This window comes from Coptis chinensis, chromosome 1 (genome assembly GCF_015680905.1).
Source record: "Coptis chinensis isolate HL-2020 chromosome 1, ASM1568090v1, whole genome shotgun sequence".
Classification (NCBI taxonomy): Eukaryota; Viridiplantae; Streptophyta; class Magnoliopsida; order Ranunculales; family Ranunculaceae; genus Coptis; species Coptis chinensis.
The window spans coordinates 21,083,184-21,108,006 of NC_141456.1; the positions used below are offsets into that span (position 1 = coordinate 21,083,184).

At 37.4% G+C, this 24,823-nt stretch overlaps 4 protein-coding genes across 6 annotated transcripts; 1 reads left to right on the forward strand and 3 right to left on the reverse strand.

Annotated features, from left to right (window-relative positions):
• Positions 1–59: 59 nt before the first annotated feature.
• Positions 60–8,261, reverse strand: LOC147522833 (plasma membrane ATPase 1-like). Of its 2 annotated transcripts, XM_086595320.1 has the most exons (21): positions 8,096–8,261; positions 7,883–8,002; positions 7,698–7,796; positions 7,467–7,604; positions 7,037–7,171; positions 6,762–6,941; positions 6,462–6,668; positions 6,238–6,357; positions 6,018–6,137; positions 5,798–5,920; positions 5,613–5,717; positions 5,371–5,515; positions 4,719–4,883; positions 4,064–4,302; positions 3,921–3,953; positions 3,021–3,102; positions 2,731–2,891; positions 1,891–2,076; positions 1,617–1,799; positions 1,279–1,457; positions 517–999 (listed from the first exon to the last, which is right to left on the reverse strand). In XM_086595320.1, exons 1-21 carry the CDS (start codon positions 8,144–8,146, stop codon positions 903–905), a joined length of 2,868 nt encoding a protein of 955 aa, XP_086451446.1. In that variant the 5' UTR covers positions 8,147–8,261; the 3' UTR covers positions 517–902. The 2 variants fall into 2 exon arrangements, 1 of the variants encoding a protein (XP_086451446.1); XR_015214888.1 differs by lacking the exons at positions 6,762–6,941; positions 7,037–7,171; positions 7,467–7,604; ... (1 more) ...; positions 7,883–8,002; positions 8,096–8,261 and adding an exon at positions 60–197 and having other exon boundaries at positions 840–999; positions 6,462–6,681.
• Positions 8,262–10,455: 2,194 nt separating this feature from the next.
• Positions 10,456–17,116, reverse strand: LOC147522834 (calcium-dependent protein kinase 10-like). 2 transcript variants are annotated; one of them, XM_086595336.1, is made up of 7 exons: positions 15,510–17,116; positions 15,234–15,377; positions 14,995–15,147; positions 13,237–13,352; positions 12,893–13,060; positions 11,240–11,470; positions 10,456–11,136 (listed from the first exon to the last, which is right to left on the reverse strand). In XM_086595336.1, exons 1-7 carry the CDS (start codon positions 16,174–16,176, stop codon positions 10,963–10,965), a joined length of 1,653 nt encoding a protein of 550 aa, XP_086451462.1. In that variant the 5' UTR covers positions 16,177–17,116; the 3' UTR covers positions 10,456–10,962. The 2 variants fall into 2 exon arrangements, with proteins under 2 accessions (XP_086451462.1, XP_086451455.1); XM_086595329.1 differs by having other exon boundaries at positions 15,234–15,380.
• A 2,535-nt stretch (positions 17,117–19,651) lies between these two features.
• LOC147522835 (chlorophyll a-b binding protein 37, chloroplastic) lies at positions 19,652–21,081 on the reverse strand. The gene is made up of 2 exons (XM_086595405.1): positions 20,781–21,081; positions 19,652–20,586 (listed from the first exon to the last, which is right to left on the reverse strand). The coding sequence occupies exons 1-2, from the start codon at positions 20,921–20,923 to the stop codon at positions 19,935–19,937; spliced, it is 795 nt and encodes a 264-aa protein (XP_086451531.1). The 5' UTR covers positions 20,924–21,081; the 3' UTR covers positions 19,652–19,934.
• A 206-nt stretch (positions 21,082–21,287) lies between these two features.
• On the forward strand, positions 21,288–22,746 carry LOC147522836 (large ribosomal subunit protein uL11m-like). Its single transcript, XM_086595421.1, has 2 exons — positions 21,288–21,422; positions 22,025–22,746. The coding sequence occupies exon 2, from the start codon at positions 22,047–22,049 to the stop codon at positions 22,512–22,514; it is 468 nt and encodes a 155-aa protein (XP_086451547.1). The 5' UTR covers positions 21,288–21,422; positions 22,025–22,046; the 3' UTR covers positions 22,515–22,746.
• Positions 22,747–24,823: the final 2,077 nt, after the last annotated feature.

Genomic DNA, 24,823 nt, shown 5'->3' on the forward strand with positions numbered 1-24,823 from the left:
CTTCAGGTTGAAAATATCTCAGCTTACTACCAGTTTCTGCGCCACGGCGATTGTTTTGGATGGGATACAGTTGGTTGCTGGAATAGCTCATCAAGGGTTGTATTGTTCGATCTAGCAAATGCTAATAAGCATCCCACCTCTGAGTTGCATGCTCTCCACCTCACTAAAATACGCTTTCAGTCCTGGGAATCTAGCATCTGTTGCACTCCGAAAAACATTTATAATGAGGTGGTATACATGCAAGTTTCAAACCAAAGCTCAAAATGAAGTCTACGAACACAACTTAAATCTATTACCGCATCAAGGAAAAATATACTTCTAAAACTTACTAACTCTACCGCCCCTTTCAAATTTAAATTGAGTCTGAAAGCATAAATCAGTTCTTAAAACATTTTAAGGCCTCATCAATGAAAATTTCTGTACTACTATTTTTATTGTATGCAGATGACCTACTAGACTCAGAGTGAGATCATACTTTTGTTTTGGGCTTTAGTGTGATGCTATATTTCAGAAAAATAAACAAATAAAGATCAGCAGCCAGGTTTTACTAAGTTTCTCGACTAAAATTCACATTCGCAAGCGACTATATGTATATGAGTTACAAAAATAGAGTTGACATCCACATCCTTGTGATCACTATAAACAGTCGGAATCGTAGTTGCTGAAAAATATTAAAGAGATTCTTAAAAACAACGAACCTATTGGTCAGAAAACTAATTGAATGATATAAATCCAAGAAGTTTTTTGTGCTATCCAGCATTCTGTTTCCCAACTTGGCGTGTGCCATGAAAACTAAGCTAAATGAGAGTGGTATAGCCTCCTGGTAATGGATTACATACATTCTTTGTATCTCTGAATCAGTGGTATGTGTAACTGCCAAACTTTAACACGTTAATGCGCGATTATAAGGTGTAGGCTTGCTGAATTTTTTCTATGTCCAACCCCTTCAATTTGACCACGGATTCCACACGACCCTTCAAGGTATGGAGCTCCCTCAGCCTGCAAATAAGGAAAAAAAAAATCAGGAATTGTCTCTAAACGTCATGATTAATTGTATTCCTTCCAAATATCCAAAAGATTGCAATGCCTAATTGGTTGCACCAAAAGGAATGATAATATACTCCATCAGCCAATTATAAATATCGTCTTTTTCATAAAAAGCATTATGTACAGCTATGAAACACAAAATGAACATAGGGATTAAATTGCAAGGCATGAAGCATATATTCTCATAAATAAGTTAGCAAATGGGAGAACATTAAATGGACCGCGTGCTACCTTGCAATCTCAGCTCGCCTTTTCGCATCCTCAGCCATTTGATTTAGTTCTGTGACAATGGTGCCCTCACCAAACATTTTTGTGTTGGGTGAGTGCAACCCATGAAGACTCCTTTGAGCATGCGCCCACTTAAGTTCACGCGCTTCCTTTCCAAAATTCTTCTGCCTAGTGAATGCAATCTGTAGAGCAGAGGAACCAACAACTGATTCAGAATTTCAGATTAAGCAAGAAGGAAGCAAATCAGGTTGCTTGTTACTATTTGGTTGAAACAGGAAATAAAAGATCTTCCAAAAAAACCAAAAGTTGTTTTATGATAATTAGGTAAAACTTGTTTTTACCCTCTGTTCCATAACAAGATTCCATGCTCTTCCAGTCAGTGCATAACGGACTATAAACTTAAGGATATCGAGCGGGATATAGGAGACTATGTTATAAAGCCAAATAACGCCAGCCCAGCCCCATCCTATCCCTTCAATCGCAGCAAAGGCCCAGTTGACATAGACAGCAAGCAGTGTCGCAAACTGCAGATGATCATTAAGGCAAAGGTTACTCTCTTGTGCAGATACCAACTTAAAAGGAGCTCCGAAGCGAAGGACCAAAAAGATTGCTCACCAATTGGGCAACCAAGAAAGCAGCCCCAAGTAACAATCCAGGGCGCTCAACAAAAGACCAACTACGCGACCGTGTCACAAATATGAGTGCCTGGCTAATGGTGCTCACTTGCAGGTACACTGCCGATGCAAGCTTTTTGAAGTCATCTTGTTCTGTATGTCGTAGGCTTGGAACCTTAAATACACTCTGGAAATCACCAATAAGGGAAATTGTTAATATAAGTGAACTGTAACTGAAGTAATGCTGTCAGTTTACTACAAGTTATGCAAACTAGAAGTCACTTGAATGTAGGAGGGTTGTGATAAAGCACATGTGTAGGTGGGGGGGGGGGGGTGTTATAATCATAATGATAGTGCAACTTTACCACCCGAAAAAAGGGAAAAAAAATACAAATGAACGTAACTTCCCTCATTTCTTTGAAATAGAAACATGTGCCATGAGATGAAGTTTTTGAATGAGCTTACTGCGGTCGAAAGGGAGCAATTCTAAATCATTCACTGAACAGGAATGGGACTGTATGCATGATAATAAAATTTAAAAAAAAATACAAGCTCTGTACTCAATTGTTTCTGATGAATTAAGCTCTCCATTGTGATTTAATTTGCTCTAGTTTCCATTTTGAGTAACTCAATATCTAACTGACAAACAAAAATCTTATACGTGGGGAGTATCTATATGACCTACAGCATCCCAACTAGGTCTGCGCTCCTTACAAAAATAGCATAAGGACAAACATGAGTTCCAAATCATATGAGAAAAAGTAACTCTGGAATTCATGGATTTAGAAAATCAAGAACATTATAAGTGCACAAAGTTTTATTTGATTGAAGAAAACTTTACCGGGAAGAAATCTGTCTTGAACGCAGCCCAAAAGAATATAACTGTCATGATGGCCAGATAACTTCCAAGAACTATACCAGTTGCAAAAATCTCCGCAAGCTTCCAGCTGTCTGGGAGAGGGGACGGCTTCACTCGATCTTTAGAAATTGTCATTATAGTACCTGAAATTAACCAGTCACATAAGAACTAACAATAGACAAAGCTATGAGAATAAGTGGGGTGGAAAAGATGTGATGTACACTTAAAACCAAACTAGAAGACAGAAAGAATGGAATATGAAAAATACGAACCATCATTTAGGATGGCAATGATGAGCACCATGAATGGTGGAAAGTCAAATTTCCATATAAGAGTGAGCAGCATGAAACCAAGCTGTCGCGAGAAATATAGAAAAGTCAGAACTAAGAAGCCTGATATATGGCCAAACATATTTATTTAAGATCATAGAAGCTTCAAGCATCCAGGATCATTAGAGTGTGAATCAGGGTTTTTTTGTTCAAATGTGTTACAAGTCTGTCACTGCACGACTGTATCTAAACAACTGAATTAGGCATCAAACAATTTAGCGTTAAACTTTATAACTTTCATTTGATTGATTGTAGGGTGAACTAGTGTTACCCCCCACTAGATGAGCCAATTAGGATTTCCCCCCACTAGATGGGAAATTAGGGTCTCCCTCCTAAACACACAGTCAACTTGGTTTGACCGTTAACTTTCAAGTCAAACAACTGAAAATGACATAAATGCCCCCACATAATTAAAATTGAACATTTTCTTTTTGAAAACAATGAGAACATTTGTGTAATTTTCAATTGTTTGACTTGAAAGTTAACGGTCAAACCAAGTTGACCGTGTGTTTAGGGGGGAGACCCTAATTTCCCATCTAGTGGGGGGGAAATCCTAATTGGCTCATCTATCTAGGGGGGGAGTTAATACTAGTTAACCCTTGATTGTATGTGCTTCTAATATGATCCATTTTTTATTTCGCTCCATCGATTCCTTATAAACAGAAGGTCTCAGACTTCTACCTCTTTAACCAACATGAAAAACAAAAATTAAGAAAACAAAGACAACCAGGCATCCATTGGGCATAGCCTGACGCATGAACCCCTGTCACCTATGTTTTATCCAGGTTACAGTTACAATAGTTTACCGCTATAAAGAATTACTAAAGCTAAAATAGAACTTACCACAATACGAATTGTAATAGAAACTGCATAAATCTGCAAAACCAAAAAAACAAAAAAAGGATTCTTTACATAGAACAGCTTGGATACTAAAAAGGAGCTTCTTTTTTGTTAAACACGATGGTTGCGATCTAATTGACATGTACCGTATAGTTTTTCATCCTTTGAAAGATTGCTCGGCTGGTCAATACTGCACTTATGATAACGCTAAGGCCAGGTTCTGTTAGTACAATGTCAGAAGCACTGCGAGCTGCATCAGTTGCATCAGCAACAGCTATTCCAATGTCTGCCTTCTTAAGAGCAGGAGCATCATTGACTCCATCACCAGTCATTCCACATATATGTTTTCTATCTTGCAAGCGTTTAACAATTTCATATTTGTGCTCTGAAGCAACAGAAAACATGAGAAAAGGTCAAAATAGGTACAGGCATATGTAAACTACTTTACAATAGGACAAGAAGACCTAATAAAAGAGTCAAACGCAGTATAAAGAAAAGGAGAACAAAAAATCCGCCCTCTTAGTTATGATGATGATGGCCACCAAGAGAATGCAAATGACCAAGTGGAACCACTCCAGAGCTTACAAAGGTAGAGGAGTCCTGAGGATTTTGCTATGATTATCTCCTTGTCATGCTCCTGGTCAATCTAACCAAAACTTAGACGGACAAGAACGTAGCTGACATTCAAGGTTGACAAGACTTCATGTTTCATGTCTGAAAAATGAGCGACTCCCTTCCGACCAATGACATGTTGCAGTCATATAACAAAACAAAGCAAAAGGAATTATAATAAAATATTACCAGGAAAAACACCAGCAAAACCATCAGCCTTCTCTATAAGTTCGTCAACTGACAAAGGTGCTAATGATACGTCTTTGTTTTGGCTCAGTAAAGCTGACGAAGGATACATGTTAGTTCCCATTCCCAGACGGCGTCCTGTTTCTTTTGCAATTGCCAGTTGGTCACCTAACAAAAACTTAATGGCATCACTTAATAGACACACAGGACAGATTAAAGAAAAAGCAGAGCATGCTCGCTGTCAGCTAAAACTGAAATGGGAGAAAAGAAAAGTTTGAGAATAAGAGCTATAAAAACAAAGGGCGTGTTAACAAGTACAGGCAGATATTGTATAAAATCGTCAGCCATCAACACCAGCATCTACCGTTAGGCAGAAATTGAATTATCTATAACTTTCAATCCTGTCCATTATTAAGTAGCCAAGTAGGATTATCAAGTTATGACGTATATATGCTCAGCTTGAATACATTGTTAATAAGTTGTGAGGACAAAGAAATGAATGACCAACTATACATATTATGTCACTAAATGAAGGGCTTGCATATTCAACAATTTTTAAAGCCTTCAGAGGAAATTTGGACTTTACACCTACAATCAAAACCATAGGTTTCAAGAACAAATAAAGTAAAAGATAGCTCATAGAATGCCTGCCCACCTGTGATCATTTTAACATTTACCCCAAGATCCAGAGCTCTTTTTATTGTATCCCTACTGTCATGTCGAGGTGGGTCAAAGAGAGGCATAAGACCAACAAAATGCCATGAACCTCCAGGGCTCTCCGTCCTCCGGTCTGGAACTTCCTATACGTAAGAAAACACATGCCCAGAAAGTAAAGTAAAAACAGTGAGGAGAGGACATGAACCATGATTCAACAGCAGACGCAAAATACTACTAAACCTGGTAAGCCACTGCAAGAGAACGCAGGCCTCGCTCTGCAAACTTATCTATCACAGCATGAACTCTACTCTCAATCGCCGACTTGTTGTGTGCAAGATTCAAAATCTGAAACTCATGACACATTTAGGCTAAACAATTGAAAAGAGAAGGCCTGTCCGTATATGCAATAAAACTTATCTAAGCACCTGCTCAGGTGCTCCTTTGCTGACTCTATGCATTTCCCCTGCCCCGTCAATATAGGTCAGAGCTGTACGCTTGTCAGTCGGGTTAAAGGGAAGGAAGTGAACCTCTTGAATGCCAGCCCGAGCCTGTTTGTAATATTAAGGCAGAATGACAAGAGAATGTTAGGGTGTTAATCAATAAATATCCACCAAAAGAATTCCAATGTGGATCTCCATTATTTACCTCACTCGGATCAGGAAGCATCCCAACAATTGCAGCATCAATTGCATCCTGATTTTCGACACGTGAGGCTCGAGCTGCCATCAGAACAACATCATTGACTTGCACTCCCTTTGAAAAAATCTGAGTACATAAATTCCAGAAAGGGTGTTAAAGGTTTTATATGTCTAGGATTCTAGGCACAACCCCTAACTCGAAAGGTTCCCACAAATCCTTGTATCACCTCAATAAGATTTTTGTCAACTGTGAGCTTGTTTAATGTTAAAGTCCCAGTCTTGTCACTGCAAAGCACATCCATGCCAGCCATTTCCTCGATTGCAGTCATTCTCTTAGTGATAGCTCCCTGCATCAATGTAGGACCATTTTTTTGCCATATTTGGCACTGCTCAGAAGTCACACACCAGAAGTGAGAACTGTCACATCTATAGGAACAACAACAAATCCAACCTGCTGAGATAAGCGGTGGGAACCAATTGCCATTGTCACTGACAGGACCGTGGGCATGGCAATGGGAATTCCCCCGATAAGAAGCACCAAAAGATTGTCTATGCCTGCACGATACTCCCGATGTTGTATTGCGTATATAACAATCATTTCTATTACCATCCCAACAGCGATCGAGCATATACAGAAATTCCCAATTGCAGTCAAGACCTAAAGAGCAGTTTGACAATAAGGAAAAAAACAAAATTAAAAAATTAAAAAACTTCATCCAATGAGGAATACAAAAACATTAAGATTTCTCACTTTTTGGAAGTGGCCAACTTGGTTTGTACTATCTACAAGATGAGCAGCTTTGCCAAAGAAGGTACGAACGCCAGTTGCTATAACAACAGCTTCAATCTCTCCTTGCTTGCACGTAGAACCAGAGTAAACGGCATCTCCTGGCCATTTTGTGGCAGGTAAAGATTCCCCAGTTAGAGAAGACTGCAAAACAGAAAACAAAGTTTTGATTAGACATCACGAAACAATTAGATACAATTTATTTACAGACGCAGAACTGTAGCTATAGCCACAAAAACCTGATCAATTTTCAAAGGGTCTCCTTCAAGAAGACGGGCATCCGCAGGGACTATATCCCCAAGTTTGATACTGATTATATCACCCGGAACAAGAAGAGCTGCATCTTCTTCATTCCACTTCCCATCTCGCAAAATCTGAGTTTTAAATTACACAAAAACCAATTTACAGTGAACGTTAGGCTCAAATTCAGCAAGAAATATACCACTATGAGATACGAATGCATCTAACCTACAAGTTAAGTTACAATTATTTTGACGAAAAACATATATAACGACCAAATTAAACTTTTATTCCCAACAGCCATGATTTGAAAACAACAAACACTTACGGAATCGAGGTATATGACCAGTACATTTCTTATGTCCATAACTTATCGTTTAAAATATGTATTGCCAAACAACATGTAAGTTCAAGGGTTCAGTCTAATACCCTGGCTTTAGGAGCTAGACGAGCCATGAGCGCCGCCGCAGCATTACCAGCATTGTTCTCCTCGACGAAACTTATAACGGAGTTGATAATAAGCAGCGCTATAATGCCGATAAAATCTTGCCAATCAGGTGGTTTATTCTGCAACACAAATTAAATCTCATCAAAAAAATAAAAATAAAATGAATAAATAAAAAAATAGCAAAATCATAATAATAAATAAATAGAGCATACTCCTCCATTAGCGGCACCGATCGCAATCAAAGCAGCAGCTTCCATTACCCATGACAATGGATTCCACATAAACCCTAAGAACTTGAATACTTTACTATCCTAAAAACACCAACAAAAACACTGATATTACAACAAAAACACAAAAAATAAAGCAAAACAAGAAAAGGGTATAAATGAAAACACACCTTCTTCTCTTCAAGCTTGTTTTGACCCCAAACAACCAACCTCTTCCCAACAGAACCACTTGTTAAACCCTCTCTAGTACATATCAACTTCTCAAAAACTTCTTCTACTGGTATGTGTTCCTGTATATAAAACATACCCAAACACTCTAAATCACTCATAACATTCATTCAACAAAAACCATATAAAAAAAAATGTTCAGTATAGTTACGTACCAAGTCCACAGCTTCTAGTAGTTTTGAGACGTCAGCATTATCTTCTTCCATCTTTAGTGTATCTTCTAAAGTTGAAGAAATGAGATGAAGGAGAAGGAAAAAAAACACAGAGTTTTGTTTTATAGAAGAAACGCCATGAAAGAAAGAGTGCCCAAGGGGTGTGAATAACGGAAGAGTTTTCAGTTTTGTTTTGTATGGGCACCCCCCACTAGTTTACAAAGTAGGCGCCTCTTTTTTTCCAGATTATTTGGTTTGGAATGTAGTGGGGCCCCGTGTACATTTTTGTATTCTAGTGAAGATCTTTTTTGCTTTTATCATTTTTGTTCTTCATGAAAATGTTAGGAAATGGTTTTGGCATTTTGGAGGACACGTCGGATGACTCTGTATGTTTTAGCCACTGGTTGTTGACCAAACAGTAATTATGATGGAGCAATGAGCATATTGCATTTTGAAATTGGTGAGCGTACAATGGGAATAACGTAGTGACCCAATCTATGATAGCATAGGGATTGACAATAGATGGGCATGGTAGCAAGACAATAAATAGAGCGGAAGAGTATCATATTAGGGCTGTGGATACCAAAATTTTAGTTGGAGAAAGTATGCATAGAGGGGCAGGGGATCGATGGATGATCGTAAGTTGAGGACTGGATGAGCCGGACGTCAGATAAGCAATGAACACGTATGGTATAGTATCAGTCCACGGACCCTTAGACGTTGCGACAAAGAAACCGAGAGATAGAAAACAGATGGACGATCGAGATGGAGAAAAAAAGAGGTATAAAAAGAACAATAGAGGAAAGAGAAATGGGGAGAGCCCAAAATAGACCTAGATAGAGAATAGAGTGGAAAGAGAGAGAAAAAGAGAGAGAACAAATAAATAAATGTTGGGAATTTGAATGTGAAAACACCAAAAATAGCACTTTATTAGTTGTGTTTGGCAATTCACAATCAATAATGAACTGCCCCGTCGTGCACACTACTGATTGCGCATCAAGATTGCACAAATGGTGATGGCTCATGGGCCTAGGCTCCAAAATAGGAGCTTATGGTTGTCACGAGAGTTGGAGTGGGCTAATGCGGAGTCTCCGAGTTGGGGAGTACTATTTCTGTACTTCCCTTAAAACATCACTTTAACATCCATATTATTTCCACCAGCTAGGAAAATACACCATTCAAAATCCTTATCATATCATCCTTCGTCAACAATGGAATGCAAATTATGCAAGTAAAAGAAAAGTTGACAATGAGAAAACAGGCCATGCCAATTGCCAAAGATAAATTAGGGAGAATGGTTATTAAGGACAAGACATGAGAATTACTTCTCGCCTCACTCAATTTAAGATGCATTAGAATATACTAATTTTAGGGTCTCTCCCTTTCTCTCAGTTTCTGGGGGCACCAACAAGGGCTTAAAGTGAACGTCATTCTCAATCCATTTCCAAATAAATCGAATCAAGAAGTACATAATGTACCTGCCAAGTACATCTTCATTGATTTTCAATAATGTAAGTTTAGAAGAGGCTAAATTAGGATGTGAGATCTCAAGTTTCGTCTCTTTCTATGTTGCTATCTCTTTGTTTTGGTCCTACTCCTGGTTAAAAACACCTGTATTCGAACCAAGCAAATGGAGCTCATTGTGTACATACTTTGGCTCATAGTGCACCACGAACGCACCAAAAACTGGCTCAAGTCTCGAATCAACCCCGAGTGGTTCGATTTGGATTACTCATTTACTCATCAGTAGAGATGGTATTCAAGCCCAAGTCAGTCGAGCTTGAATGGGCTAACTAGTAACTTGTACACTTGTACTTGCACAATTGCACGCGATGAACCAACATTCATTCAATCAACGAGTGACATAACATAACTGGACCATTTTCAAGTCCATCAGGCAGGATTATGGGCCTGGGTGAATACTAAATACTAAAGGGCTACCAAAAGACATGAGAAATTTTCTGAACTTCTGCCTCCAGGACGTCAAAAGCCCATTGCATACACACATCATCACTGGTATTCATTCAGTATCCTCCAGAAACAGCACAGAGAAACTTTCATGCCTTACAGGTACGATATCAGGATGAAGTGATTACTGCAACCAACCAATTCAGAATTTCAGATCTAGTAATTCCAGAACTCAACGGGAGACGGGAGGTCCTTCGCACAATACATCATAGCTCAGCAAAGCTCCTGTAGAGTACAGATAAAAAATTCCTCCCAGACACTATCTAGTACTTTCAGTACCAGTGTGTATTTGAGTGCTTCGTCAACATGAAGATGTAACTTGACTAGAAAGAATTCAAACTGTCGAGACTCCATATATGCAAATACTAAGATAAGAATACGTTCAACACAATGCATACAGAAGAAAACATCCAAATCTATTGTGCAATTCAAATGTGTAATTCGATGCCCTCTGTGCCATGGGAAATTGGTAGAACTTTGACATCTATAGATTCAACAACTTAAACATATTTTCACTCTTTGCAAGGCCAAACATACAACTTAACCTCATCTCTGCACAACTTAGAAACAACATAGATGGTAGAGGCAAATCAAACACAGCCTAACACCTTTACAAGTAAAACATGATTTAAATTAAAAAAAGAATGGTCACCTAAGCTCCTTTCCCTCTAAGCTCCTTTCCCCACCATTTACGTCAAAAGCCAGATTAACTTCCTCATCTGCCACTTTACACAACCAAAACTCACCCAAGCTCTGTTACGAACTCAGAGTATCATGGAACAATATTCTCCAGCGTTACTTTTTGTGCCTCAAATGCGTTGAAGATGAAAGTTGCTTTGGTTTGATTTGAATGCTATGGCTCCCAGCAGCATAAACAAACAAGTTCCACTCTCACATATATATCAGGAAACTGTATCTTGAAAATTTACCTCATTACCCACCTTCAGAGAACCATCCTTCATCAGGTTGAGGCTCAAGCTCTTAAACCTCTCTCTTGAATAGTGACGAGAAGCCTTCCTCCAGTCAGTTCCAGTTTTCATCATTGCAACAAATTCTTCATAACTTATACGTCCATCCTAAAACACAAATACACACAGGCTATGTTAGGAGAAATATGAAGAGGAGAAAACAGACTGAATGTCTGAATCCTAAAAACCACATTAAGCAAAACACAAAAACCTTGTCTGTATCAACTTCATTTATTATGTCATTCAATACTTCAATATCTACTTCACCAGATTCATCTACTAAAGCTGCGCGTAGCTCTTCTCGTTCAATATACCCACTCCCATCTGTGTCAAAGAACAAAAATGCCCTTCGGAAGTGCTCATCATTCTCCATTCTCTGTAGGTGAATTGTCACTGCAACAAACTCTCCATAGTCTAATGTGCCATTGCCATCAACATCAGCCTGAACAGAAAATATCATGGTGATTTCCAACCACAATAAATGAAAGATAATCTCAAATGGAAATTATTACAATTTCTATAAACATATTGAAGAGTTAGTATGTCCTCGCTAAATACATACCAATGATATTTTACACAAATACCACAATATTCACTTGACTCAATGTTCTGAGATAATATCAGAGTGCATACCTGCACACTAATATGACAGTACCCTGTCTGAATCTAGGCTGAAAGTAGATAACTATGTTTTACATCACAGTTTGCCTAAAGCAAACGTGAGTGAAGGCATACTAAACATCAGTTAAGTCAAGTTGTACCAACTTATTATTAGAATTTTAGTCATTTTACTGTACTAAAGTTAGCAGAGAGAAAGTCCGTCAAGAAAATAAAAAATTACCTAAGCCCCCACAATCTTAAGCAAATCTCAGACATTTAAGAGATCCACTCTATTAAGGAAACTAAGAAATGTAATGGAATCAGGAAATTAATCAAATTATGGATCCATGGGATAAAAAGAACTATAAATTTAGACAAAGTTGGATATCTTATATGAATTATGGATCACTTTAGCTTTATAACCTTGTTACAAATCTGAGTGAAGATCTTTGATGCAAAAGCAAGAACTATATGAGATCACCTGTGGTGTTACAAACTCTACTAACGATATGGCAAGATCCATTGCTCACCACACATCTACCATATTATTTTTTCATCAATGCATGTACCATATTCACTGGGAGAAACACTAAAACACCAGACGACTAATTATAAGAAAGACAGAATCTTCTATGCTTATAACAAGTGATGGGCAGGTATTCGAGCAATTTGAGAACTCTGGTAAGAGTCTCTCTAGATGGGCAGAAATGCAGATAGATTTTACGAAATTGTTTCCTGATGGGATTCAAATGTGGCGTGTATATCTAATTTCTAGTAGTTGGTGCCTCGGTGGTGCCACTTGTCTTTTCTAACATCTTACTAGAAAGCACTAGGGGTTATCATTATTTTTTTTATTAATTATAAGAAGGGGGTAAATGGTAAGTAATCTTGGAAACTATCAAAAAATAATAGAAAGTTCATATCAAAGTTTTATAAGCAAGGATGGAGAGGAGGGGGGGGGACCCTCCAAACAGTTTGAAAACCCAAGAAATTACACTACAATCAGTACAATTTTTTTTTTAGGCTTTGCCCCTCCAAAAATTCTCAAGATAGGGAACATGTACTCCCCCCTCATGTACCTTCCCCCCTCCCCCCCCCCAAAACCAAATTCATGGCTCCGTCCCTGTCCATAGGGAACATGTTTATCCACCTTGGGGGGCTATTTTGAATATTCAATAAAATATAAAACATATGGAACATAAATTAGCCAAGAAGACAAATGAGGTAACACCAGTTGCAACTCTGAGATATCTAGAAGACTTACCACTTCCATCAGCATTTTCATCTCTGGTTCAGCCAACTGGGAACCAACTTTTTGAAGCCCAGCCTTCAATTCATCGAATGTTATTTTCCCGTTGTTATCAGTATCCATCAACTTAAACATATCTCTGATGACTTCAACCTCTTCAACTGATAAGTGCTCCGCAATTACCTAAAGCATTTATGTGAAGATAGTGAAACATCTGAAGTAAGACTTTGTTGAGAATAGTCCATACCAAAGATTAGAACCCATACTAACACACACACACACCCTCTTTTTCACTCTTTTGAAATTCTTACAAGATGCACGACACGACGATATACACGTTATTGACATGATTTACTCACCCTCATAGCTTTCTTCTTGAATCTATTCATTGCAGAGAACTGTTTGAGCCTTGTCCTGACGATATCCCCTAATGGAACATTAGAAGCTTTCTTTGCATTTTGCAACCATGGATGTTCTGCAAGAAAGAAAAAAGGGAAACATAAATACAATTCTGCATTAAAACTACTTCAATCAGAATACATATAGTAAAATGTAGAAAAAGAGAACAATAACCCGCTTCAGCACTTCTACAAAGTGTATGTACTTGATGTACTTGAATTTGCAGAAAAATGTAAATATAATGTTTATTATTGTAATATAGTAATACATTGATGAGTTTTATCTATATCAAGACCTAAACATGAAAACCTAACCTATGCAAACAAGGCACCAGAGATGGTAAAAGATATCAGTTTTGTGTGTCACCCAAGACCATAACATACCATGGTATTATGAGCCATCCAGATTTTACACCACAATTGATGCAAATTAGATATTCACAAGAGGCTATGGTAGACATTGTTGTTAGAGAATAAGTGCAAATTTCTACAATTAAGCTTACACTAGAAGGTTGCAGCGTAATATCCATCCTAATACCGAGCATAATTAGGGAAAGTACTAGTCACCAATTAGGCCTTTCTAATTTTGATTAGTTAAGGATTTCCGGTGCAGATAGTTTATAATATTAACTGATGTAAGTCTCCATAAACAGATTTTAGCATGTGTTGTTTGCATCCAAAGAAGACAATAAAGTTATTACTATTATATGGCACGGCAATGGAAAAAGTTCGCAAAGTGGTACAAATCTGAGTCCCTGTGTAACCACATCAAGACCATCTACAAAAGCTGATTGACTTGATAAGATTATTTCCTTCAGGACACATGAATATCGAAGAACCAATCGCAACATATGCCTCCTAAATTCTAATCGACTACACTTCACAAAAAGTACTGATATCTCCAACAAATTTGAAGGAGGGGTAAATTTTGGTATCGACCCTGTAAGGATCCCACCGAGATGGAGTGGTGAGAAATGCCAAAAAATAAATGTGTCATAGTTTTCACAACATGAGACGCAATGTATCACCTCATTAAAATGGAAGGTTGTGGTAGAATATCTAATATTCAACTTAGTAGTAGTATGTACCAGTGTTTTCATACAATGTAAGGTTTTGGGTTATTTAAATTATTTCTATAATACTGACGCTATGGTCTATAAAACTTGTAGGTTTGTTCTCAATTCAAGCAACCTCCTTAACTGAACACTGTTCCTCACAGGAATTAGAGAAAACTAAATAAAACTTTAACTTATAAGTGTTATTAATTTATTATAGAAACAGATAAAGAAAACAAACATATAGTAAGGCACATTAACTTTAATTTCTATGGCTAGTTGCTCTCCAATCAGTATGTCCACTATAGTAAGGAAGTACAAACATAAAATCCTCTTCCAGTCATAAGTCTACTCCAAAGTTTGGCCCACTAATTGACTGCTCAGGGTCAATATGACAGGTCAACAATAACATGTGGACGATTACACAGATCACGAATGCAACTAGAAGGAAAATTTTCGCTTGTTCACTCACAGTTTTCAATTTGATTAGTACCAAAAACTTGTCCACAAGGACACAAACAAACTCATTTGAGACCAATTCAACTCTTTTAGTGTCTCACACGCTGGAAATCAAAAAATTGTCAACAAAGTAACAAACAAACTCATTGAGAATTTATGAGACCAATTCAACTCTTTCAGTGTCTCATACTGGAAATCAACTTACCAAGAACTTGCTGAGCGGACAAACGTTTTCTCGGGTCTGGCTCCAACATGCGCTTAACGAGATTCCTAGCACCATCAGACACCTGAGGCCAAGGATCCCTCTTGAAATCAATCACACCTCTCAGAATTGCTTGGGCAACACCTTGTTCAGTCTCTGTGAAGACCAAATGAATGTTAATACATTAACACTGCAACATTAAAAGTCTTGTGTAATTTTCACTGATTGAAAAACAAGCTTACCAGCCCAAAATGGAGGAACTCCACATAACAAAATATACAAAATCACTCCCGCACTCCATATATCGATCTCCGGTCCATAATTACGCTTCAAAACCTCCGGCGCCATATAATATGGACTTCCAACAATCTCCGAAAATCGTTCACCTGCTGGAACAATCCCTCATATTTCTAAATTTACTACAATTCAATAATTTATCAAAACAATTGGACTAATACGCAAACTTATCAGGAACAATAAAAAACCCAAATTAAAGTTCTCAAGGAAAAAAAAAATACCAGGTTGAAAAAACACAGAGAGCCCAAAATCAATAGCTTTCAACGCAGAATTTTCCTTCTTATTAGCAAACAAGAAATTCTCAGGCTTTAAATCTCTATGCATAACACCATTTTCATGACACATCCTCACGACTTCAGCAACAGTTCTAGCAACATTGGCAGCAGCACGTTCACTATAATGTCCCCTAGCAACAATCCTATCAAAAAGCTCACCACCTTCACAAAGCTCCATAACTAAATGAACAGCTTCATTGTCTTCATAAGTAGCTTTCAATCTAACAAGATTTGGATGATCAGGTAATGAGCCCATGATTGAAACTTCTCTTCTAACATCTTCAATATCAACAGCTGTTCTAAGTTTCTTCTTTGAAATAGACTTACAAGCTAGCTGTTGCTTAGTTTCTTTATCTGTACATAGATAAGTTATACCAAACTCACCCCTACCAAGCTCACGTCCCAAAGTATACTTATCACTGATTCTACTTCTGTGACTTGTTGGTACAAGATCTTTCAACACTCTTATTGGTGCTGCCTGTAAATGGGGATCTTCTGCAAATGGGTTTGGTCTTTTTTCTCTTTTTTTTCTCCTTTTTTTCTTTTTTGCTTCTTCTGAAGTTGATGATGAAGATAAACTACTTACTCTTATGCAAGTATAACAGTTACCCATGTTCTAATATGCTCTAAAGTGTCAGTCTTTTTGGTTCTTGGCTTGTTTTGAAGTTTTGAGGATAGTGGTGGTCTGCATTTTTTCAGGTGGTTGAGAGTTGAGAGTTGAGAGTTGAGACTTGAGAGAGAGAGAGAAAAAAGAGAAGGGTGTTTTAAAATGTCTTGGAAAAAGTAAAGGGGGGAGTTGAGAAATGTGATTATTGATTATGATGACGAGTTAATGGATTAGTTTTTAATTGGGAGATAAGATTGGTGAATTTTTTTGGGATTGAATGATGGAAAATGACTTTAGTTGGTTGTCACTTGTCTGCTTAAGTAAGAAAAAATTTGATCATTTTTCTAATCTTTTCATTATTATTTGTTGAACAATCATCTCATTTGGAACTTTTGGAATTTAATTCCTTGGTCTTTTTTATTTTTTAGCTTTTATCCATTTACAAGGTGAGCAAGTTCTTTGGTTTGGTTGGAAGCCAAATCTATTTCTGGCGATGTGAATGCTTCACCGGTCACCAATTTACTTGAAGTGCGTTAATCTTTTATTAAGCAAATCCCCTTTGGTAGTGAATTATATATGGTTGTATCTATAAATTTTGACTTGGGGAAAAAAATATATAATATATTGATTTAGGTGTATCTGTGTGGATTTGTTTCGTCTTTTATTATGAATTTATGATCATGATCATCAACTATATTTTTCAATTATGTATACACCATAAATATTTCCAATACAGAATCACATATGATTATATACTTACAACACTATCATGTTTATTGTATCAATACTCAATAGCGTATTTAAATTGGTCCTGGGCTCCTATTTCAAAACATAGTCATAGAGAATTATCACCATTGGGGCAGCCAGGTGAGCTGTCATTGTAACAAGTCTGGTATTTTTCTCTTTAAAGGATTCATTATTAAACTGCTTAACATAATATGGAAAAAAAAACATAAAGTCTCTTATCCATCAATTAATCTAGCAACCACAAAAGACATCTAGAAACCTTTGAAAATTCTACAGATATACATGTCTTTCATTCTTGTAGCAGCTCGAACCTTTCTTTTGGCTATACATGTTTATCTGGAGTCAAGAATGTGTGCTTTGCAAGTTTGCAAAATCTAACTCCGATCCACTTAATTTTCAGACCAGGATATTATAAATTGGTTGGTCTTTGGTTTATATTTGAGTTTTGACTTTTGATTATAGACAAGAATTTCGGAATTCACGAAATGTTGACAAACTGTCTAACAGGTGAAATATATGCAGGAGACTTGGTCAATTATCCCATATATAATGGTCCAAGAAGTTAGCTATTTTTTATCTTTGTAAAGGAATTGAGTTTTAATTTTAAAACGCATAAAGTTTTTTTTTGGGTAACTTAAAAAAAAACGCATAAAGTTGAAATGATGTTAGTTTGAATTTAGTTTACAACTTTGGAAAACGCTTCAAGGTCTCTTTTAGTTGAATTTTTTCTTCTTTTGCTCCCAGGAATGGATGCCTGGATGGTGAGGGCCTGAGGGGACGACTATCAATTTTTTATGTTGTATTAACTCATCTACATTTAAGGTGACATCTGTGCTACGCTAGCTACTACCAGAAGAAGAAAGTCTTAGCCTAAATGGTTTAAATCAAGGGAATTCTATAAATCCATCGGTCCATTTAGATACTGAAAGTACCCCGTGCTAATAAAACTTAATTTTAAGTGTCAATAAATATTTGAACAATTGAAAAATGTAAATGGAGAGAACTCTACAAGTTTTATGCGGTATGAGTTTCTGCCATCTTAGTATTTAGCAGGGTGATTTATCGAAAAAAAAAAGAGGTATTTAGCAGAGTGATTAAGGATAATCATATTCTTGGCTCACCTCAAAAATGTGAAGAGAATTCTACCAGACATGACACATAATGATATCAAGCGCATTTGTGAAGAATCGAAGTTTTAGGATCAGGAAGTCATTTGCATGAATAAACTTACAGTTGTAATTTTGTGTGTCATCACTCGTCATATGTGTGTAATCTATTATCAAGCTGAAATGGTGGATGAGGAGTTGGTCGTTTAGCTTAAAAATAATTCAGCTCCTTTAATATGACTATCCGAATCCCAGCTGACCTTCTTCAAGTTCAAACTACATACACAGCCAATTCACATTGAAACACTCATAGAGTCATAGCAATGGCCCTTGACGAAAACTTAGACCAAACTTGCAATTAGTCAATGCAGTTAAGTGAAGGCCAAGGGACCAAAACTTAATATCACAACTTTTTAGGTCCAAATTCTAGTTAGCCATTAATTGTAGGACCAAAACGTAACAAACCTTTTTTCTGGACATTTTCAACTGTATTATTTTAAAGTAAAGTTTTAGGACAGCGTGCAGTCATACACTAAGCAATAATGTGCTTTTGTTTAGGGACATTCCTTCCTTGTACTGAAGGTAATTGGCAACGACAAATTATGATGAAAATGGAACTATTCAAACTATTACGTGGTAGGGAAATCTCTTTTTTTTTTTATTTTTTTTTATTGTTCAATCTTCAATTTTCAATTTTATAGTCATCTATAGTTTAAAGGATACTAATCATCACCATGTGAGGGAGCAACCAGGAAGCAATGATGCAACCCTCCTTCCCATGACCAAGCTTTATATACCCTGGAAAGTCTGAAGACTCTGAACTAAAAGCCAATATGTTATGAGATATCTGTTTCATGCATGATCATGAGCTACATCCCCATGTCTTCTCTGCATTTTTTCTGTAGAACTTACCAAAAAACAGACTTCAACCATGCGCCCACTTTTCCTGGAATGCTCGTGAGTTGTCTCTGAACAGTATGTTAACAAAGCAGCTTTTGTCCAAAAGGAATGTGAGGAATTTACATGATAGCAAGGTGCATTCTTTTTCCTTTGGACTCAGGTGCTTTGCTTCCCTTTACAAATTGAGATTTTGTCGAATTTATTTTGTAATTTCGCCGAGGCAAAGCCGTTTTGGGCAACAACAACCTCGATCTGTGATCCAGCTAGTTCGAGACATTGGCAAGTGCGTACCCATGTGGCCTTATTGGAGATTGATCTAGGAAGTAGGAACTTAGAACTTGGTCCATTTTGCTGATATGAAAAATATAATGTGTATGCGTCTTGGGCACTTGGGATATGTCAACTTCCATGGCCTAAAGCCCTAAATAGTCAACTACATAACGTCCTCAGTACCACATCAATTCGCATCCTTTTCTTTTCAACTTCTATAGAAATTGAGTTCAAACATGCTCCCAAATTTAGCTGAATGCTTGTGAGTCACTGTCTCAAAAAAATGTGTTAAAGAAAGAAGCTTTATGCCTTGGGAGTCAGGTGCATTTCTTGCCCTGCACAAATTTAGATTTTGTGCATTTTTTGCCCTACCTTGAGAGTAAGATTTTTGAGCTGTCACAACATCCAGCAAGGTATGTAGCTTAGGATCCGTGCAAGGCGGTCCATTAAACACATACTGCCATACTGCTCTTCTTTGAGATTGATCTAATAACATTCCTAATTATAACATTTGATTGCAGTATTGTAGATATGTAAACCCAACATTAATGTGATCGATGTGATCTTCAGGGGTTGCATTTGATTGCAGAATGAAATGTGCGTGTGAGATTGTAGGCAACAATTTTTTAGCCTTTGTCCAGTGAAAAGTGAAGTTGTATTACTGGTAAATTACAATGGTGATCAACTCCACAAGAACATAACAAGAAGCCTGAAATAACATACAACAGTTACAATTTATTTTCACTTGCCAGGGACAAAGTTGGTGGCATAAGCCCATGCATTGTTTACAGTTGGATCAGCAAGGTGGTCGTAAAGGTTTTCAACTGGACCTTTTCCAGTGACGATGGCCTGAACAAAGAAACCGAACATTGAGAACATTGCAAGGCGTCCATTCTTAAGCTCCTTCACCTTCAATTCAGCAAAGGCTTCAGGGTCATCAGCTAATCCAAGGGGGTCAAATGAGCCACCAGGGTAGAGTGCGTCGAGTCCCTCTCCAAGTGGGCCTCCACCAATTCTGTACCCCTCGACGAAGCCCATCAACACAACTTGGACAGCCCATATGGCAAGGATGCTTTGAGCGTGTACAAGGTTGGGGTTACCAAGGTAGTCAAGTCCACCCTCTGCGAAGATTTGTGATCCAGCCTTGAACCACACTGCTTCACCGAATTTGACACCATTCTTTGACAAGAGCTCAGGAAATACACATCCAAGTGCTCCAAGCATGGCCCATCGGCTGTGGATCACCTCCAGCTCGCGGTTCTTGGCGAATGTTTCGGGATCAGCTGACAGTCCAGCGGTGTCCCACCCATAGTCCCCTGGGAATTCACCAGTCAAGTATGATGGAGTTTGCTCTGAAAATGGGCCCAAGTACTTGGGGCGGTCTGGACCGTACCTGTTTGCCATATAAATTGTATTTCATCAGTTTTAGCCATTGCAGTTTCACGCTCTAAATTAGTTCATACTTTGCACAAATATAGAGATCATAAAATGCCACTACATAAATGGACCATAGACCATAGTATATATATTATATGCATGGATTTCCAAACCATTTAGGAGTAAGATATATAGAGAGCATGTAATTACCAGATGCTTTGTGAACTGCTCTTGACAGTGCGGCGCATAGAGAAGCGACCTCCGAAGGTGCCAACCTTGCGAACAAGCTCGTTCTGAGGCTTCAACGCAATCTGGCCGGCAAATGCTGATTGTTGGACTACTGAAGTTGCCATTGTACCGGCCAGGCCAGAAGAAAATTATTATTTGTTTTCTTTGTTTGATGCTGAAAAAGCTTGTTGATTGTTAGAGAAGGCTATGAGAGATTAAATAGTAAGTGAAGATGATATTATGGATGAGGAAATCACAAGTCAGCAACACCTTATTGGTCCTCAACTTCAATCTGGATATCCATTCTGATTTATTGTGGTAAGACAAGTAGCCTATACTCGTGACACGTGGATATGAAAAATCCATTTTCCTTGGCTGGAACTTATTTGCGCGAAATTTTGATAATTTGGGACTGATCAAAATACCAATATTTAGTACTGAAAAACTGATATAAGTGATTTCGGAAAGGTAGGGGTAAAGAGGGAATTATATTTCTCATAAAACCCTAAACCCTTTCTCACTCGAAAAGCCCAACAAGGTCATTTGTTTCTGTAGACTAATTCTTTCTTGTTATTTGCTTTTGATTTTGAACAGGTTTTTTACATTCCCCCCCCTTCTTTCAAGGTACTAATTATCTCTACCAGTCCAATGTTTCTGATATGTGAATAATTACGAAAATGGTGTTTTAATCTTTGGTTTTTTCTGTTTAGCTACTTAACATTAGTATTTGAAACCCGTGTTTACGAAGGATTGGTAAAAATATAAATGAAAAGTTTGGAATAGATTGAGTAGATATATTTTTCAAGTGCCCAATAAATGAATGTTAAATTTGTGGGGCAACGTACAGCTAGTCGTTAAGTGAGTATACCTTGCTTCTTGGTAGTTCTCTCTAATGGTAGGTGTGACTCTTTAGGTAACATGCCAATGTAATATTGTACATTGTTGTGAATAATTTTAGACCATAGAGCTCTCATCAGATTGTTTGTACGAAAAGGCTGTTGTTATGTAGTTTCCACTGCTGAAACATGTCAATGCTATAAAGCAATGGATGTTGTGAAGGTAAAGAAAATGGAATTCAGATGTTAATCCATCTGTTAGACAGAGTTGAGGAGAAGTGGTAAAAGATTGAAACATTTTATTCAGAATGTGGAGCTATATCTAATTACCTTTTAACACATTTTGATTAGATTGATTTTAATTGGATATACATATTATGTGTATTACAGTCTCCTGACAAAGTGGCCACCTATGGCGTCTCTAAAGGAGGTCCTCACTCGCCGACCTGTATCTGCGACAATTAAACTCACTGTCCCAGCTGGTGCTGCTCGGCCTGCACCACCGGTTGGACCAGCTCTAGGTCAGTATCGACTTAATCTGATGGCCTTCTGCAAGGATTTCAATGCCCGAACCCAAAAATACAAACCAGATACTCCAATGGCAGTAAAAATCACGGCTTTCAAGGACAACACATTTGAGTTCACAGTTAAGTCACCTTCAGTCACTTGGTACCTCAAGAAGGCTGCTGGTATTGATTCTGGTAGCGGGCGACCTGGTCATGTTGTTGCATCTACCATATCGTTGAAGCACGTTTATGAGATTGCGAAGGTAAAGCAGTCTGATCCTTATTGCCAGTCCATGTCTTTGGAGTCAATCTCGAAGTCAATTATCGGCACCGCCAACAGTATGGGAATCAAGGTTCAAAAAGAGTTGGATTGATATGTGGGGATTTAGTGTTTCTGGAGTTATTTCCTTTTTATTCAGTGGTAGCTTGTCTTTTTTAGCTTTTTTGTATCATCAGGAAGAATGACTCTTGTTACTTGTTGGTTGTTGGATTGATGCAATTTGTAGAATGCTTTCGTGTAAGCAAAGTTTATTTTCAAACAAATAATAAGGAAAAGAAAATGATTGTAATCGGATAAGCAATGAAGAAAGTGATACTTTCCTGCTATTTATGTGTCATTTCTGTTATACAAAAGTTTTGTATTTGTACTTATTAATTATGTATTTCTTTAGTAAGCCCTTAACAGAAAAGAAAAGAAAAAGGGCAGTGGGTGTGGTTGATTGGGGAAAAAAAAAATTGCAAATTTTAGAAGAAATTATTGCCGGACGGTTTTTCCCAAAATTTGAGGTCTGATGTTTACAAGTTTTATGCATAGGATCCTAGGTTGGAACTTGGAACTTGGAACTGGAAAAATAGATTTTATTACTTCTATCTTATTGTTAGATTTTTTCGTGACATGCTGAAACTCCTGAAAGTAGTGCTCGTGGATACTTCTTCTCTTTCTTGTGTTAACTGTCTTTAGTCTTCTCTCAGCTGCCCTTATGATTTCACCTCCATTGACTATGGGATCTCTTTCGCGGTATGGGTATATTCATTGCGATCGTCCTATTACAGGCATGGAAGAATGATTTGAAAGATTCCAAAAGATCCGGAGGATTGTAAGGAGGAACCTGTTGCTGAGTCTATAAATTAGTTTACATCTAAAGAAACTCAGGACCTTGGTGAACTATTGTCCCGTTGGTGTATTTATTTTTAGGTGCAGTTTTTAAGCTAAATAGAATTGAAACTGTATCGTTATGCATGGTTCCCCAGTTTGTTTCTATGGCAAAACATGGTGGTGAATCTTTTTTTTATATAAAATTTTAGTTATCTGGCTGCTTGCTGGTGGTATAGTAACTGAAAAAGGATGATGGGAGTACCGCTGGTATACTGGTAAGTGGTAACATTACCTAGCATTAGTACTCATCGGACAACTGATGCCACCTTAATTAACAGTCGGTGAGGAATGGAATCGATAGTTGTAATGTGAACTTACTTGGAAAAGGTAATTTATGTAAGTTTAGCATTGTGCATAACAAATTAGATTTGGATAATTTGCGCGATATACATTTTTCTCAGTTTTTATTCAGAATATACATATCCCAAAAAACTGAACAGTTCAGAAATTAAACTGCCAATCAACACCTTGCAATCCTAAACATATCACTAGTTTTCAAGAGAAAAGATGTTAATAGTCTTAGTGTTCATTCATCTTCGGGCGCTCTATCAACTAATCAAAGCTTCTTTGGATAGAGTTTTTTTGCCTACCGTTTATAATTAGGTTTTTAATGAAAACTATAATTAGGTTTATAATCAACTAATTAGTTTTACTTATGGTTTTACGCAAGCCCCCTATATCAACAAATAGTCTATTATCTACAGTTTAGCACTCCTATTAGATAGAGTTTTTTGACATTTGGAGTGTAAACTTTTCACTCTATACAATTTACACTCTCATTGGAAATGCTCTTACATGACCAAACTCTTATGATATAAATACTCGTTATTCACACCCCATGCTCTCTCTGTTTTTTCATGGCGTTTGAGTATTCAATACTCAATAGCTTGACGGAAGGAAGAGAGTGATGATCAAATCAGATAATAAAGCATCATGTTGTTAAACTGAAAATAAAATAAAAACACCACGTTCTATTGTGCGCTGGAATGTCTTGGATGGATGGAAATTTGACCGTTATGCATGTTCAGGAATGTGCATCAGTACTCTCTCTTTTGTCCTTTCTTTCCTCCGTTCCTGTATATTCCTCCCTAGTTTCCATTACTGTACCTTTTCTTTTCCCTTCTACATTTTCATATAACTTCTTTCTCATTTTTAATACAAAATCTTACTCACTAAAAAAAAAATCTTTTTCAAAATGGCTTTTCGCCTTCTCAAGAACATCTCATCTACTCTTTTATCTCCTTTCTTAAACAAGGGATCGTTAGAAGCTAATGAAATAATTCATTTACTCAAATTCTATTAATATTCACTTGTTTACCAATAATCATTTGGGAATGTTCTGTTTGTTTCTTTTGAATGTGGTTTGTCTAATGTCATTTCTCTTAATCTACAAGGCTATGGAGGTTTTCCCCTCAAACCCGATTGTGATGTCTGCATGACTACATTGAAGACATAAATGAATATAGGAGATGTGTGTGGAAAAACTTTTTGTCGCACCTCCTGAGATTAGAAAAGTTTCACTACCAC